Source organism: Cotesia typhae, unplaced genomic scaffold (assembly GCF_013202065.1).
Source record: "Cotesia typhae breed Kobodo isofemale line unplaced genomic scaffold, CoteBio_Ctyphae contig_33, whole genome shotgun sequence".
In the NCBI taxonomy this organism is placed as follows: domain Eukaryota; kingdom Metazoa; phylum Arthropoda; class Insecta; order Hymenoptera; family Braconidae; genus Cotesia; species Cotesia typhae.
Window position 1 is genome coordinate 739,748 of NW_027423741.1, and position 15,838 is coordinate 755,585.

At 30.0% G+C, this 15,838-nt stretch overlaps 1 protein-coding gene across 5 annotated transcripts in view; it reads left to right on the forward strand.

Moving 5' to 3' along the window:
- The window catches only part of Fas3 (fasciclin 3), a 171,742-nt gene that overhangs the window by 81,984 nt on the left and 73,920 nt on the right, over positions 1-15,838 (forward strand). For 3 of the 5 annotated variants that reach the window (XM_074241399.1, XM_074241402.1, XM_074241403.1), the window contains exon 1: positions 13,231-13,338. The exons of the other annotated variants lie outside the window; for them this stretch is intronic. In XM_074241399.1, coding sequence (XP_074097500.1) covers positions 13,246-13,338 — 93 coding nt within the window. In that variant the 5' untranslated portion in view covers positions 13,231-13,245. Of the gene's footprint in view, positions 1-13,230; positions 13,339-15,838 lie in introns of those variants that run through there. 5 annotated transcript variants of the gene reach the window in all.

The window sequence follows — 15,838 nt, forward strand, 5'->3', positions numbered from 1 at the left end:
TTACTACACTGAGTCTACACTGAGGCATGTTCTTACTCTTACTCTTACAAGACTTGCTTCTGTGTAAGTTCGGCCTGCACTATAGTTCTCTCTAGTTCTAATAGTTACAGTAATAGTAATCGTAATAATAATAGTAATAGTAATAGTTGGTATGAGTTGGCTGAGTTCGCACATTGCGGAAGGGCAGCCCGTGGTGTGGTGCATTTGCATACCGAGTACCGTAAAGTGCGAAACTATTGGCGGAAGGGCGGGATCGTAGATCATGGATTACGGGTTTTCTACCTTCCGCGTCACATAAAACCCAACCGAGATCGACGTTAAACCATCGGCAAAACGTCAAATCCTACTGATATAAACACACTAACATACACACGCACATACATACATACACTTCAATGCTCCCCTAATTAATTTATTACTTAACTATTTTTTATTTAAACATTTATCATTTATTTTATTTTCTCATTTTTTTAATGTAATTTATTGTGGGCGGGTAGAAATTTTTTTAATTCCATTGCGTCATTTTTAATGGTAGCAATTAAAATTTTAATGTAATTATTTCAACTTTTATTAAATGATATATTTCTTTACGTTACTCGCTCGAAATATACAAAATTTATATATATGGCTGTGAGTAACTCGCACCCGTGATAATTTGCCACGACGTAGTATACGCTGTACGCTTGTAAACATTCACGATGTGACGGGTGTGCTTACCGGCATCAACCAAAAATGGTCCGGGAATAAGAAGGAGCGTGGTTTTATTTTTTTTTTTTTTTTTTTTTTTACAAGTCGAATATTACATCCAGTTGTACATTCGTGTGCGTGTCCGTGTGCCCTAAATTCAAAAGCATTCGTGTACTTGGGTGAAACACCCTTTAATTATTGTTATCGGTGGCAGGGGATGTCAGAATTAAAGAGGGAAGATATGTATCGGAATATCCTTCGTAGTTATGATGAGTCGAAACTGTCTGCTTGCTTTGGATAAACGTATTCACCGAGAATTGACATTCATGTGATAATATTTACGTCATATTATTTTTCTAAATTATTTTCCTGTTTTACTTTCTTATCTTTGGAAACATATTTTTTATGGCGAAATTTAATAAATTTTTGTTTGAGCGGGTAATTTTTGAAAATTTGATTTTTTATCGGTAAGATCGATAAATTACGTAGTAGAAAATAAAAAATTTACACAAAAAGAATTTTTGACAATTTATGACAGTTCTCGTTATCATTTCATCTTCTCAATTATACCATATTGGTATTTATAAAAAAAGTTGGTCAAGGGTTTGATTAATCCCGTTATTACTCTCACAATTAACTTTCATAACTTTTTTTTCCAAATAACTAAACTACGAATTACTCGTTCCAATCGTGGAACATATTAATGTAATGGCTACTCAACCGTAAAACACTTTTTCTTCATGTAATAAAAAAAAAAAAAAGTACAAGTTTATCTAATAAACATTTACCACACAGAAACTTTCAAATAACATTCAATTTGAAACATCTAGTTAACTTTTCTACAAAAAGTATTTTCCGCAGTATAAGAAGCAATTCTAATAAAAATCTGAAATAAATTTGAATTTTTTATTTTTAATCACATGATTCAAATGTTTTTTCCATTCCTTCGAAGTTATCGGGGCTTCCATTTAAGAACTTTTTTATAGAATTTAATTTTCCTCCAAACATTAGTTTCTTACAATTTGAAATTGAAAATAACTTCTCTTTTTAGTTAATGTACATAAACTTAATTGAATAAGCGACTCTTTTTACATAATAAGTACTTGGCGTGTTCCCGAATAAGGATAAAAAATGTTTTTCACTAATCAACAGATAATTGCAGAGAAACAAAGTGATAACTGTATCATAATAAAAATTAAATAATCCGCGCAGTGGATGAAGTAATAATACTGATAAAAAAAAAAAAAAAAAAAAAAAAAAAAATAAGACGAGAAACCATAAAGATCATCCAAGTATTGTGTTTCTTATCTTTATCAGAATAATCTCGGTTTAGTCTCTCTTCAGGGGTAGAATGTTAATGGAATTAAATTATAAATTTGTGGCATTAAGAAGGAAGCAATGTGTGCCGCAAGAATGAAACCGGGAGAAGAAGAAGAAGAAGAAGAAGAAAGAGAAGGAGAGAGTAAAACTTCCGTGGCCGGATCAGCGGTTCAGTTGCATGTACAAGTTTCTCTCAGGGGGAAGTCTGAGTGCTCGGATACGCGAATACACTTATGTGTAGCTGGTTCTTCGTTGTCAAGCTAACAGCACAGTGCTAATTATAAAATGTATGGTGATTATTTAACCTGAGCGTGGGTAGTAATGTCTGTGCGGGGGAGTAATGCCTGGCTGTATTACTAGAGTTTCTTCTCTTTCTTCTCCTTCTTTTATTATTGTTTCTCTTCTTTATTCCTCACTACATTATCTCCATGGAGTTGTACACGACGGACAACGAGTACCAGTGTTGTGAGTGTCCGTGTGAGTGCAAACCCGGCACTCGTGGGTGTAACGGCCATAAGGGGAATCACTCCACGCCTCCCTCAACCAATTTTCTAATGGCTTGAGTACTGAACAAAGTGCTCTTACCTGTACTGAGAGACACTGAAATTAAGTGGTTTATATATTTTATACTTTGATGTTTGTCGATAACAAATATCCCTCGGTTTATCGTTTTTACGAATAAAACGTTTAATTTTTTTTTTTTTTTTTTTACGGACTTTTAATCATTTATAACGAAAAATAATTGATATAATACACGACAGTTTTAATAATTAGTTAATGCTATTCGCTTGAATTTATTGTTGTTTTTCATTTACATTAGAATATCATTATCATTGTAATTCACGTCACGTTTCACGTGATTTTAATTAAAATATTAATATTTCAAATATTTATTCAATAACTATGTTATACTTTTAATATAAAATACAAGTGAACGAGTTCTCAATAATTTTCTCTGCAAATATTTCCCCGGGAGTAATGCTTGGGAAATTAACTATTAATTAAACGTTAATTATCGCGTTCAAATAATGCTTTTTTATGTAATTAGAAAATTGGTTATGAATTGAATATTACTTAATTGACATACTTTTTTTTAAGTGGATGGAAAAATTTAATTTAGACTTTTTTGAAGGATTTTATTAGTATTTCCAATAAAATTGGTCATTGAGAAAATTATTTAATTAGTATATTAATGAAAAAGTTGAAGTTAAACATAAACTAGATGACAAAAAATAATTGCAATTTGTAAATAATTTTAATACTTAATTTATAGTTAAAAGAACGACATTTCAATCGAAAAATATGATTAATAATTATTGACACATTCGTTTATAAAAAAAAAAACTTCTTACAAATGTATAAAGCATAATAATTTTTTTAATTAAAAAACAAAACGTCTGATTTAAAAATAAAATGTATGAAATCAATTAAAAGTTTCAGAATTTGAATCAAACAGGGTTATGCAAAATGTAAATTAAAAATACGAGGTGAATTATTATTTATTTATTTTCCAGGTTTAGTTTTTAAATTGAGATTTATATCTGTTTTTTGTTCCGCGTAAAAAAATTCCTCTCCCATTCGCATTCACATCAAGTTTCAATGATTTTATGCTGGTATTATATTAATATCATAGAGCTGAAATACAACGGGTATAAAAGGGCTTTTTCGGTGGGTGAGTACGACGTATAGCGAGGAAAATGCGTAATAACAAAAAAATATGAGCATCCATTCGTTAATGGCGTACAACTAAACTTTTTAACGTTACTTTTATTTTTGATACTATACCTTTGCCGGTATTATTTATTTTTTATAAATACTGCTGTTATTATTTTTAGTGTCATTTTTTTACCGGAGCAATGCCGATTTCTAAATCGAATTTCATTGAAACTGTATCGGGAGAAGCCGTAGAACCGTACTGGTAATACAATATATCGACAGGTTACGGGTTTATGAATACAGAGCGTTGACCTGTATCGCGGGACACATTGTTGTTAACACCACATAAGCTACTTTTGGATTGAGACCAATGAATATATATTACATTTAATTTTACAATAATAGCATTATTCTTATCCGCTGTCAATTATTCAATATTGTGGGCAATAGTCCACGATTACCTAATTGTCGTTGAATATTTAAAAAAAAAAAAAAAAAAAAAAAAAAAAAAAAAAAAAAAAACTAAATTTACTCTGTTACTTCTTGAAATATTTTTAAAATTTCAAAATCTAATGAATTTATCATGATTTCTTGTATTTTTAACGTTGTTACTGGACCCCATGTACGGTCGCTAAAATCCTTTCATGCTTTCGACTGTCAAGTATATTAAAAATAAAATATTTAAATGATTATAATTAAATCTAAAAGGTATAAAATCAAATCAATTATTCACATCCGCTAAATCAAGTATCACGTCGTAAATTTTAATTTTAGAATTTAGGTCACCGAATTACTATTTATTTTTGCACAATATTTTAAGTTACTTTTATTCAATATCGTCATAATATATTTTATTTTTTATAATACTCTGTATTATGTTCTTTTTCATCTATTGAGTCTATATAAGTCCCTAACCTGTTGGATCTCAATAAAAAATATAATGAGTAAAATTTTTGAACCAAAAATTTAATTTCATTATAAATTTCTTTTAAAATTAACTGGATTGCATAACAATAAATAAACAGATAAGTGAGCAATCTAATCTTAGATAATAAAAAAAATCATTTATATCAATTTCTCGAAATTTAAATAAGAGAGAATTACGAATTCCATCACAAAGACTTAAAAGAATCCTAGTCCGTTATCTCATTGTTTTTTTTGGGTGAGTTTTTCTCGTTTTGGTAAAAGCTCAGTAGTAAGAAGCAAGCTCGAAGTTCTTGAATATGCAAAGGTGAATTTGGAATTTGGATTTACTACTTTTTCTTTAGCCCCCGAGACACGTCGTCTTGGAGCTCTTTTTTCTTTATTCTTCACTCACTCAGTCATTCACTCTCGATTCCTTCTTCTTCTCCTATCTTGGCTGTCTTTCTCTGTATTCTTCTTCTTATTCACCCCTTGCTTTCTGATCTACTTTCTCGCTTGTCCCTAAAAGGGGAACCGCGTCTCATGACGTTTTTGTTTAAAAATAACGTTGACGCAGTTGAATTTTTTTATCCACTTTTCGTTCTTTTTGTTATTTCGCATCAACGTCTACCACACATACGAAATCGGTAATCCTCTTGAGACAAACTGTCGTTTCTCTAAAACTTGATTTCAAACTACAGTTACTTTCCATGTACCTTCAACGTCTACTTTTCAGTTTCCGAAGATCAGAGCATCACACAACTCTCATAAACTCCTTATTTTTTTTTTCTTCTTTCTTCTCTTTTATACCAAATTATCTATTCATATTATGTTAAACTCAAACTCATTTTAAACTTTAGCTCCAATACATTTTTGCTCTTATTTTTATTCTCATTTTTCCGTACGTATACCGTAACATGACACATATTATATCTGAATTCTACTTTCTGCCAATTATGAAATAGTAAATAGTAAACTTTTTAATCCTCAATCTACAGAGAGACTAATAACTTTTTTTTTTTTACTTGAGGATTAGCATAACAATTATATTAACAGTAAAATATTAATTATTAATCATTCTGATAACAGTTATCTTTGTCAGAATTTTTGAGTAATCTTGATTTAATTCAATAAAATTTTTCAAAATTATATTGTTCAGTCAGAATTTTTCTGTATATATTTTTTCTGAGTCAAAGTAATTTTTTTTTTACTGGTATTATCACAAAAATTTAGTTTCGATTTTACTATCGTTAAATTACATATATTATTACCCTACTACGTCGTCCATCGTGGTTATCCGATGAGTCATAAAAAGTCAATAAATTTTTTCTACGAAAAATAAAAAAATAACATTTATGTCTCTATTACATGTCAAATCATAATGAAGACAAGTAAGACAACTTAGGGTAAAATCCAATCAAAATTAATTATAAAAACAGTATTCTTCATCGAAAGTTAGCATGTCAGATCGACATTAACTAAATAACCATGTGCCTTGATAATCGATTCCCACCGAAACGAATTTATCTCGTAGCAGATTTTCATAACAACCAATAACAACTTCCACAGTTTAGATTTTACGTGTAAAATTCACATGTACACCTATACTCATATTTATATAGTAGAGTTTTGAGTATAGAGGATATAAATGCACGTCGACTTGAGGAGATATCTCACCGACTGGCGCCCATTTCTCATTTCCCGCTGTCGTGGTCGAATGCTCGAGAAATATTGGAATTTACCTATACGGGCAGCATCATACGCCAGCAGACTGAACCATACTGCTATTCGCTTTACTCTTCTCGAGACAGCCTCTTGATTCTGATCACGAGTCCCTCACTCTCACAATTTTTATTCACTCTTATCCCTCATCTTTGTGAGAGAATCATTCTTCGCTATGTAGTAACCCATTCCATTTCTATATATATATATATATATATATATATATATATATATATATATATATATATATATATATATATATATATTTATTTATATTTATATATAATATACAATACTTATACCCTCTACCTTTACATCAGCTGTGTGCCACACCACTCTTTTTTCAACTATCTTTTCTTCTTTGGACGTATTTTCTTTCGTCTATTTTCCATGCAATCCTTCGAATTGGCGCCAGGAGAAAGCTTTCATTCGTCGTCAATGTACAGTAGCAATTCTACCATTCCTATCGAGAATAATGGATGTTATATTTTTACAAAAAGTATATATATTTCCCATGTACATCTGAAAATAAATCTATAAATTTATACATGTCGATGAAACCCAAAATATCCTTTCCATATAATAATGTTTAAAAATATTTAAACCTAAATAATTTTTTAGATAAAATTAAAAATATTTTTTTGAGCTCAGATTATTGCTTTAAGAATAAAATTTTATTTTATATTATGAATTGTAAAAAATAATTTTATAGACCAAAACTTATTTCAAATCAGGATTACAAAGATATTAATAGAGATACATTGTGAATATTTAAGATGAATCAGCTTGTGATTCTCTGGTGGATTGAGAATAACCCAGGAAGCTAAACGTCGATCGTTATCATTTCTCGAGAGGGTCTGAAGAAATATCTTGCGCGGTGTTACAGCAATTCGGCTGGTAGTAGGTAGTAGGTAGTGTCTCCTCTAAACTCTAAACTCTCAACTCTCTGGTCCCAAGCCTTACTTTAGCTGGAATCAAGTAAAGAGAATGAGAAAATGTCCTTAAATATAACCTGATATATATATATATATATATATATATATATATATATATATATATATATATATATATATATATATATATATATATATATGTATATACGGTTACTCGAAACTAGGTACCGGGAATCGTTCAACGTCCCCAACGGGATTAAACGTCGTCTCCAGTTCCCTCTGCGGGACAGTCACTTCATAACTACCAAGTGCTCGGTTGCTACTGCTTGGGTATACCTACTCTACTTAGTTATTTATGTACATTATTTATTTTAGTAAATAAATTGATGCGTCAATATTTAATATTAACTACATTCATCGGAATTGGTGGTCATTATTTTTAATTACAGGAATTTATTTTCATTCAAATATTACTACTTGTATGCTTGCTAGTTATTGTATGAATGAAATATTTAAGCGTAAAAATAGCAACTTTATTAATTAATGTTTTAATGAATTTAAACAGCCTGAAGGTTGGTTTATTGCTCGTCAGCTTTTTAAGACAAGTTTTATAGAGTAATAAAAAGTTGGTAACTGGCTCTGCTCATCATTGCGCAATAAGTTAAGAGGAGGACAAATTAACACACATGTATTGCAGTTAAGTGTGTAATGACTCTATACTGCTTGGCCTGGAGAGTTCAGGGCCAATATCATTACATTAGCGATGTATCTATGCTAGAATTATAGAGCAAGTCATTATCAAGATGGTATAAAATTGACAATAAATGCCAATAGCTTTTTTTTAATCTATCGTTAAGCGTTCTTGGCTTCGTATTTTTCATTATGTAATTGATAATTGACTATTAATTTACTGTAGTAGATATGATGAAAAGGAGGAGGACAAGTGTCATATCTTTATAATGTCTTGATCTATGTCAGTAGATTATAAAATAATTTGATTTATGATTTAAATAACTAAAAATGACGACTCATTAGTTTTGAAATTTTTAATCTGATTACCGGTGATGTGAATAGAAGTTGCAGAACCTCCAAAACGACATCTAGCGAGAATAAACTGAAACTCCGAGGCATTGCGCTCTAATTGTGTAAAAAAACTCTAAAGTAAAGTGAATACTTGACCGTTTGCATCTAAATCAGGCCGAAGAATTCAATAGTAGAAAACTCGTTTAAATTAATCCGGATTCGGTTCATCTCGTCCTTTATCTTTATCTTTATCCTTAACTTTGTCTGGTAGTAGGTTCTTGAGACGGGATGTCTCGAATCGCTGTAAGAAGTCTGTTACGTTTCAAGATCTCTAAAATCCGTGATGGTTTCATTTCTCGAGTATTTTTTGTTACTTTTTTGTGTAACTCCTCGAACAATTGGAGGAACCTCGAGTAAACCATTCTACTTCGATTACTCGGGTGACGACTTCTGGTTTGCTAAAGAATATATAAACTTGAAAGGAAATACTTTACTACAACTATTCTACTACCACTGCTACAACAGCTTACTCTAAAACCACAGAAATTGAGCTAGGACGACGATTTGTTTTATTTCTTATCGCTCTGTGTGCTTAAACTGAATTCACAAGCTTCATTTTTATTTTTATCTATCTATAAATTTATATACCTATACACAAGCCAATCGAACAATTGTTTTGTCTTCCTTGTTCTTTTTAATTCGCTTGCTTTTTTCTCTTTCAATAATACTTATATCGATACAACGGCTACACTTTCATTTCTCTCAATACTTCTTCTTTTGAAAGCTCTTTTCGACAATTCAATACTTTTAAACGTTAAGAGGATTTTTAGAGTAAATACATCGAAATTATTTACTATTTTGCTTCAATAAATAATCAGATATTTATTTTTGCAAGTAAATAACATCAAAAAGTGGTTAGTTGAAAAAAAAAAAAAAAAAAAAAAAAAAAAAAAAAAAGTATTAAATAAATATTTTATCTTAAAAATAATTTTTTTCAAAACATGAGAGGTTTGTAGAAATTTTTTGGGTACATTCCTCGTTTTAAAAAATATATAAGATCACAATTTTAAAGTAAATTAATTAAATATTCTAGAAAAATTTTTTTTACCTCAAATTAATTTAAAAAATCTGAATAATCTCTCGCTAATAATTTATGAAATATTTCAATAATCTTTTATCTGCATCCCAACAGTACATCAGGGAAACAATAATAATATTTTTTTCAATCAGTTAGTATTAACGACTTTGACAAGTTACTATCTTTAATGCTTTTCTTAAAATTTTTTAATACTTCATCGTCGTCGTCGTCGCACTTTTAGCACTAAAGACTAGTCTCCAGACTCGACTTGTGAAGCTTCCAATAACTCAAGAATCAATCGATGAAATATCATTTTCCATCCTTTAGGAGTAAGAGTCTGCAGACAGTCTCCTCGTTTCTTCAATTCTCAATATAGTACTACTACCACGTCAACAAATACAAACTCAATTTTTCTATCTACCTCAATATATCTCTACTTGAGAGGTATTAAAAAGTCGACGAGATTTAATATATATAATATAATATCTACACCTACACGTAACGGACACTGTATTTAATTCATCAATAGATGTTAAACGTATATATCGTCTAGTACTCTTCAGCCGATCTTCGCTAATCGCTAGCAATCAGTAAAATGAAAATTATTATATTATTTTTTTTCTAATATGTTTATTAATTTTCTTAACGCTATATTTGATATGTAATGCTCGGATGCGAGAAATTTATTCGCTTCAATAGGGTACGAATCACGTGCAAGAAAGTTCGTGTCTTATTTCAGATTGTTCGCAATGATATTGTACGAGTAAAGTATTATTATAAGACCTAATGACTCACGCTCAGTAATAAAATTTCATAAAAGATAATACGAGTATAAATGCACAGTTATAAATGCGATTCCTCAACAATGTATGTACATAGATATCGTAAAAATAGTCATAATAATAATGATATATATTATAATAAAATATATCGTGAATTGAATTTATATTTATACAGAGAAAGTGATAAAAATTATTGCCGTTACGTGACATTTAAAAAAACATTTGAGTACGCGTTTTATCACGCGGATCGCAAACCATTGTAATGGTGCTTATTATCGCTTAATTATTGATATTTTTCTTTTCTAATCATAAATGAAACTAAGATGATTATAAATCATGATGGATTTATTCATAAGTGCAACGATAGCCAGTAATGATGATAATCACCGTGAAAGTCATGATATTATATTGTATAAGCACATCAAAGGTCTCCTATTGTTTGGGTGCGTCACGTGACATCACTCTTTACGACGGAGATCATCCCATTGTGTCCTGTATAAAAAGAGCAAGCTTTAACTATGTTGATATTTATTATCTCACTCTTTTTTTATTTTACTTTTTACCGTTATTAAATTTTTTTTATTACATTGGATAAAAATTATTGACGCTCGTAAGACTTCGGATCTTCTTCAATTTCCGATAAAAATTTTATTTTCTTTTAATCCACGCAATCATAGTTGAACGTCAGTAATTAAATTTTAGGATATCAGTATTTTTATAACTTCGTTTTTTTAATAATTTTTATCGAATAAAAATTTCAATTCGGAAAAAATGGATTATATTAGGAAACATTTGAAATTTTCATGATGCTGAGATTATCGTTTAATTTTGACCGACTTTTAAATCGATTTATCACACTGTAATGACTTGGAAAAAATTATTTTAGTCAAAGAAATCGGTCCTGTCAATAACCTTTGTGATCGTATTTTGAAAAACACTATTAATCAATTAGATTTTTTTTTTTCCCAAGTTGATTACTCTCATAGAAAACTCGCTTATAAAAATAACTGTTAAAAATTTTTTTATTTACTTCTAAGTCAAATTACGAACAAAAATTTAAACTCATAAGTTTTAAAATTTATTTTTCTTTAAATTAATAAAACTTTTAGCATATATTCTTCATTTTATATGCATAATTTATTACAAACAGTATCTATCTATAAATTTAAAATGCAAAATTACACTTTTATTCGCCATAAAAAAATTAAATTTCAAGAATACTTATAAAATAATCTGATTATAAGATAAGTAAAATAAAAAAATAAAATTTCACCCCCACTATATTGTACTAATTACTCTCATAAGATGATGAATATTAATGCAGTAAAAAGTAATTAAAATTTTTTCCATCATTTCATTTCAATTAAATGTAATACAGTAACAGATTAATTGAATAAAAACGATAAAGTGAAGTAGCACAGCATAGTAATAGACCAATAACCGGTAACTAATAATAATTATTAATAATTGAGTGACATGACCTCTGAAGATCCATTAACGCGCTAGTTACCTCGGGTTACTAATTTTCCAAATACAAGACCGATTTAGATGATTGACCACAGTGAGTAGCTTCTGAGGAACTCAAAGTGACGTTAGTTGAAGGACAAGAAGAGCATAACGAAGGTAACGCGTGCGTGATAGTTGAATAAGCAAATCTCTCTCTTCTCTCCCACTCCACTTGTCTCGCTATTGGTCATGTTCCCGTTATTACAGTTACTATACACATTAACCGCTAGTGCACCACTTTAACTATTCGATCAACTTGAAAGCAACTACCGACATTGCTTCATGCTTCAGCGGGCTAGGGTTGTAATAATAAGTGTCAACCATTTCTACGTACACATCCTCCTCCTTCATCTCCACCTTCTTCTCCTCCTGCATCTCTTCATCTACAATTTACAATCTACATCCTGCATCCCTAACGTCATCGACTAAAGCTTCCTCAATAGTTAACCTTGTCAAATACTAGAGGCCGAAGTTTACCTATCTAATTAATATAATGAAAGTACTGTTAAAACGATCTTGTTGATAACCACTATGTGTATTCTTCGATTATGCCTATATCAAATATGTTGTCGACATCAATAATGTGTAAGCTTTCAAAATAATAAATTATCTCGAGTACAGCGTGAGCTATTGTATACATCAATAGTCTCCAGGAAAATCTTAGATAGAAAAGCTTTTGTTAGATTTTATTAATATAAGGTATGCTTCGTTTAAATTATGAAAGTCTTAGAGCCAAAATATTGGAAAGTTACCAAATTACACTCAATTTAGGGGATTTCTTCTTTAAATGAGACTAAAGAAAATTATGACGTAGTTTCTTGACTGGGATAATAAAAATTGGACTATATTGTCTGATAACTTGATCTCTGACGGGTTGACAGGGAAACATAATCCTTGGAGGTCGTAATCCTCTCATGGCAATGATATTAAGGTTGGAAATATCTTGTGGATATGTCAGAGCTAAATTTAATTCTTTTTGATTGAAGTTAAACGATTTTACTTAAAATAGTTGAATTATACTAAATTTATCTACAAAAATAATTTATTTTCAAACAATTTATTAATCGATTTTTATCTTCAAAAATTTTATGAGAAAGAAATGGAAAACACATAAAAATAAGAAATGTTTTATCTTGTTATTATAGTCGTTCTTTCTAAACAACATATTCTTCTACTTTGATTATTCTCAATATTTGATCATTAAACTCAATAAAAACTAATAAAATAGTATCCCGATATTTTATAACTATTTTTACGGCAGTATTTCTTTGAAATGTTTGAAGCTCATTCGTGTTAGCGGGTGTGAATACAAAAGTTTAATATCTCATGTTATTTTAGTAGCACTTGACGTTGTCGTGGGTACAGTAAACTCAGAACAATTTTTTCGCGTAACACCGAGAAAATAAATAGCGAAATTTTTACGGATGATGACGTTTAAATTTCATATATATACATATATATTAATATTTATATACAATGACAGTGGACTTTGTCTCTGTTATGTCCATTACGTCTGTTTATTTTTATTTAATAGTTTTTTCTCTGTTCTTTGTTTCAGGTAATTGGATTTAATATTGATAGTAATAGCGAATGCCTGTGCATATTCACTACAGAGCAACAGCACTAACAGCTACCACAACTTTAGCTTGGATTGCATTCTGTAAATGCCTTGCCCATGCTGTTGCGTTGGGAGTCTACGCTACTCCCTTTACTTGCTTGCCGTTATGATGATTCGACACTACTCGGATATTCTGGATTCTATTTACTGGTACTGTACTCGGAGATTAGACCACTGACTCGAGTCAAGATCTTATGCTCGTGTCTGCTTTTATGGTTATTAGTTATTGGTTATACAAACGATTTCGATAATTGACCATTGTTTTAACTTACTGGAGTATTTTTTGCATCCCTCGAAGGCTAGAACTATTCTTTACTCACTTAAAAATCTAAAATCAAGCTTAGAATACATTTTTTAGTTGAATGGTACAACTACACCATTTTATTTAACAAAAAGATAACTATTCATGAAAATGGCGTTCATTGTGTCAAAATAAGGGCTTTTTTTTATTGAGAAAAAAAATTGAAAGTTAATATGAATTTTTAATTTACCAAATGTTATGTACCTTTCTCTTAACATTTATCCGCAACGATTTGAGCATTAATTATGTTTTTTGTCTGAAAAAAAAAAAAAAAATAAGCTAGAAAAAACAGTGAATCGCTGATGAATGATCAAGGCTTTACATTACGTGGGCGCAGAGATTATGATGCGGCGATTCACAAGATTGCTTCACCTTCAGGGTATAAAAAACGGCTTTGTGTTTAGGATTTCTTCAGACCCGCGGCTCCAGAGATTCATAACCGACATGCTTCCGCGTCTTACAGCGTAGAGCACTAGATTATTCTCTTCTTCTTCTTCTTCTTAGATGTTTGTGTGTGTGTGTGTGTGTGTGTGTGTGTGTGTGTATGTGGTATTTTATACATCATGGTAGGTATTAGATATTTGGCTTGGAATAGTTTCCACATTATGCTCCGAGGTTGTTCGATAAAATTCATTCAACGATAGAAAATCGCTTACACGATTACACTCTTGTATTTCCATTATCATAATACTCTTATGCTATTAAATTTAATTTTTTATTGATTTATCTTTCTATCCGCTACGATATTTAGGGGAAGCTGAGATAGAATGGGAATTCAGAGTTTTTTTATCGCTTTAAATTGTGTAATCACTGTTGAAAATCGTTTTGATATTTAAATTCACTTAGGTAAAATACAATATAAAAATTAATTTACTTTTTTTTCATTTAATAACGTTGCGTGTTACCTATAATCGTAAAAATAAAAATTTCATTTTTTACTCCGTAGCAAACGTTTTAAAAAATATTGTAACTTAATTAATTTTTTTATTTTTACAAAAAATCAATGTTCGGTTTTTAACAAAAATATTGTTGACATGTAAAAAAAGAAAATTGCCAGTTACAACAAACAATCTATATTTTAAGTTTACATAACAAATTTGATTCGTATTGTTAATTAAAAACATTTCGCAGATTCACATCACACATAACCATTTATTTATTTATTTAACTGTTTTCACATGTAGCTTGTATTTAGTGCCTATGTTCAATTAATAATTGTATATGTAACATTCCACTGAATCTTTAGGGAAAAAAAAAAATGTAAAAAAAAGGTAAAGTAAACTAAAATAAAAAAAAAGTATTTGAATAAACTCTCCATCAGATCGTCCGTTGACAATGTCATTCGGTAATTGTTTTCCACATTGTTGCGTAATTGAAAAAGGTATTTTCTTCCATTCGAATTGTATCGATACCATATTGCACATTGATTGAAAAAACGACTAAATTTTATTAGTACTTAAATTTAATTTTTGTTTAATGTATATTTAAAAAAAAAAAAAAAAAGGTGAACAAAATAAAACGAGTGACTGTCGAGTGAAATGAGATTGGGCAGGATTCCAGCGATTGCGTTCTATTCGTAGGATGATGTGATGAATAAACGATATACACATCGAACATACACAACAGCAAGATGCCAACGAACGATAATTATTGAATGAGTGTCGATGGCAAGAGCTGTACTGAGGAATATCGCATTTGTTTTGTTTTATCGACATGGATATATCGATAGGACGGAATACATGTTATATGTTATGTATATAATATATGTTATGTATGTACAATGAGAGCAAGCGAAAGAAAATATATTTCTCTTTTGCATACTATCAATCTTCGTTGTTGTTGTTGTTGTTGTTGTTGGTGCTGTTATTACTGGGTAGTGCAGTAGTCAGTCAATCAGCCACCTGGTACAAACAGCATACACACAATCGTCTATTAATTTACCGATCATTTGTCGATTTAAAGCTAAAGCGTGTGACAGGTCTTGCATCTAAATAAGTAACGTTCTTCTGCTTAGATTTATTTTCTCGTTATTGTTTTTATCACAAATTGAAGTGATCTCCAGGTTGGAAAACAATTTTATACTTCACTTTCAATTTTATACTTCATTCCAGCTCAGTGTGTTGTGTCGATATTGAAATACGATTTCAACAAAATGTTTTGACGCATTGTACCTTGAAGAACTAACGTATTCTTCCATGTATTTGTTATCCAATATTAAATTTTCGATACTTCAAAATAATCGTATTGTTTCATTGTGGTAATGATCAAAATTCATCAGGTATCAAATTAATTTTTTAACATACAATCAACAGATAGTCATTTAAACTCATGAACCAGGGAGAAATTTTT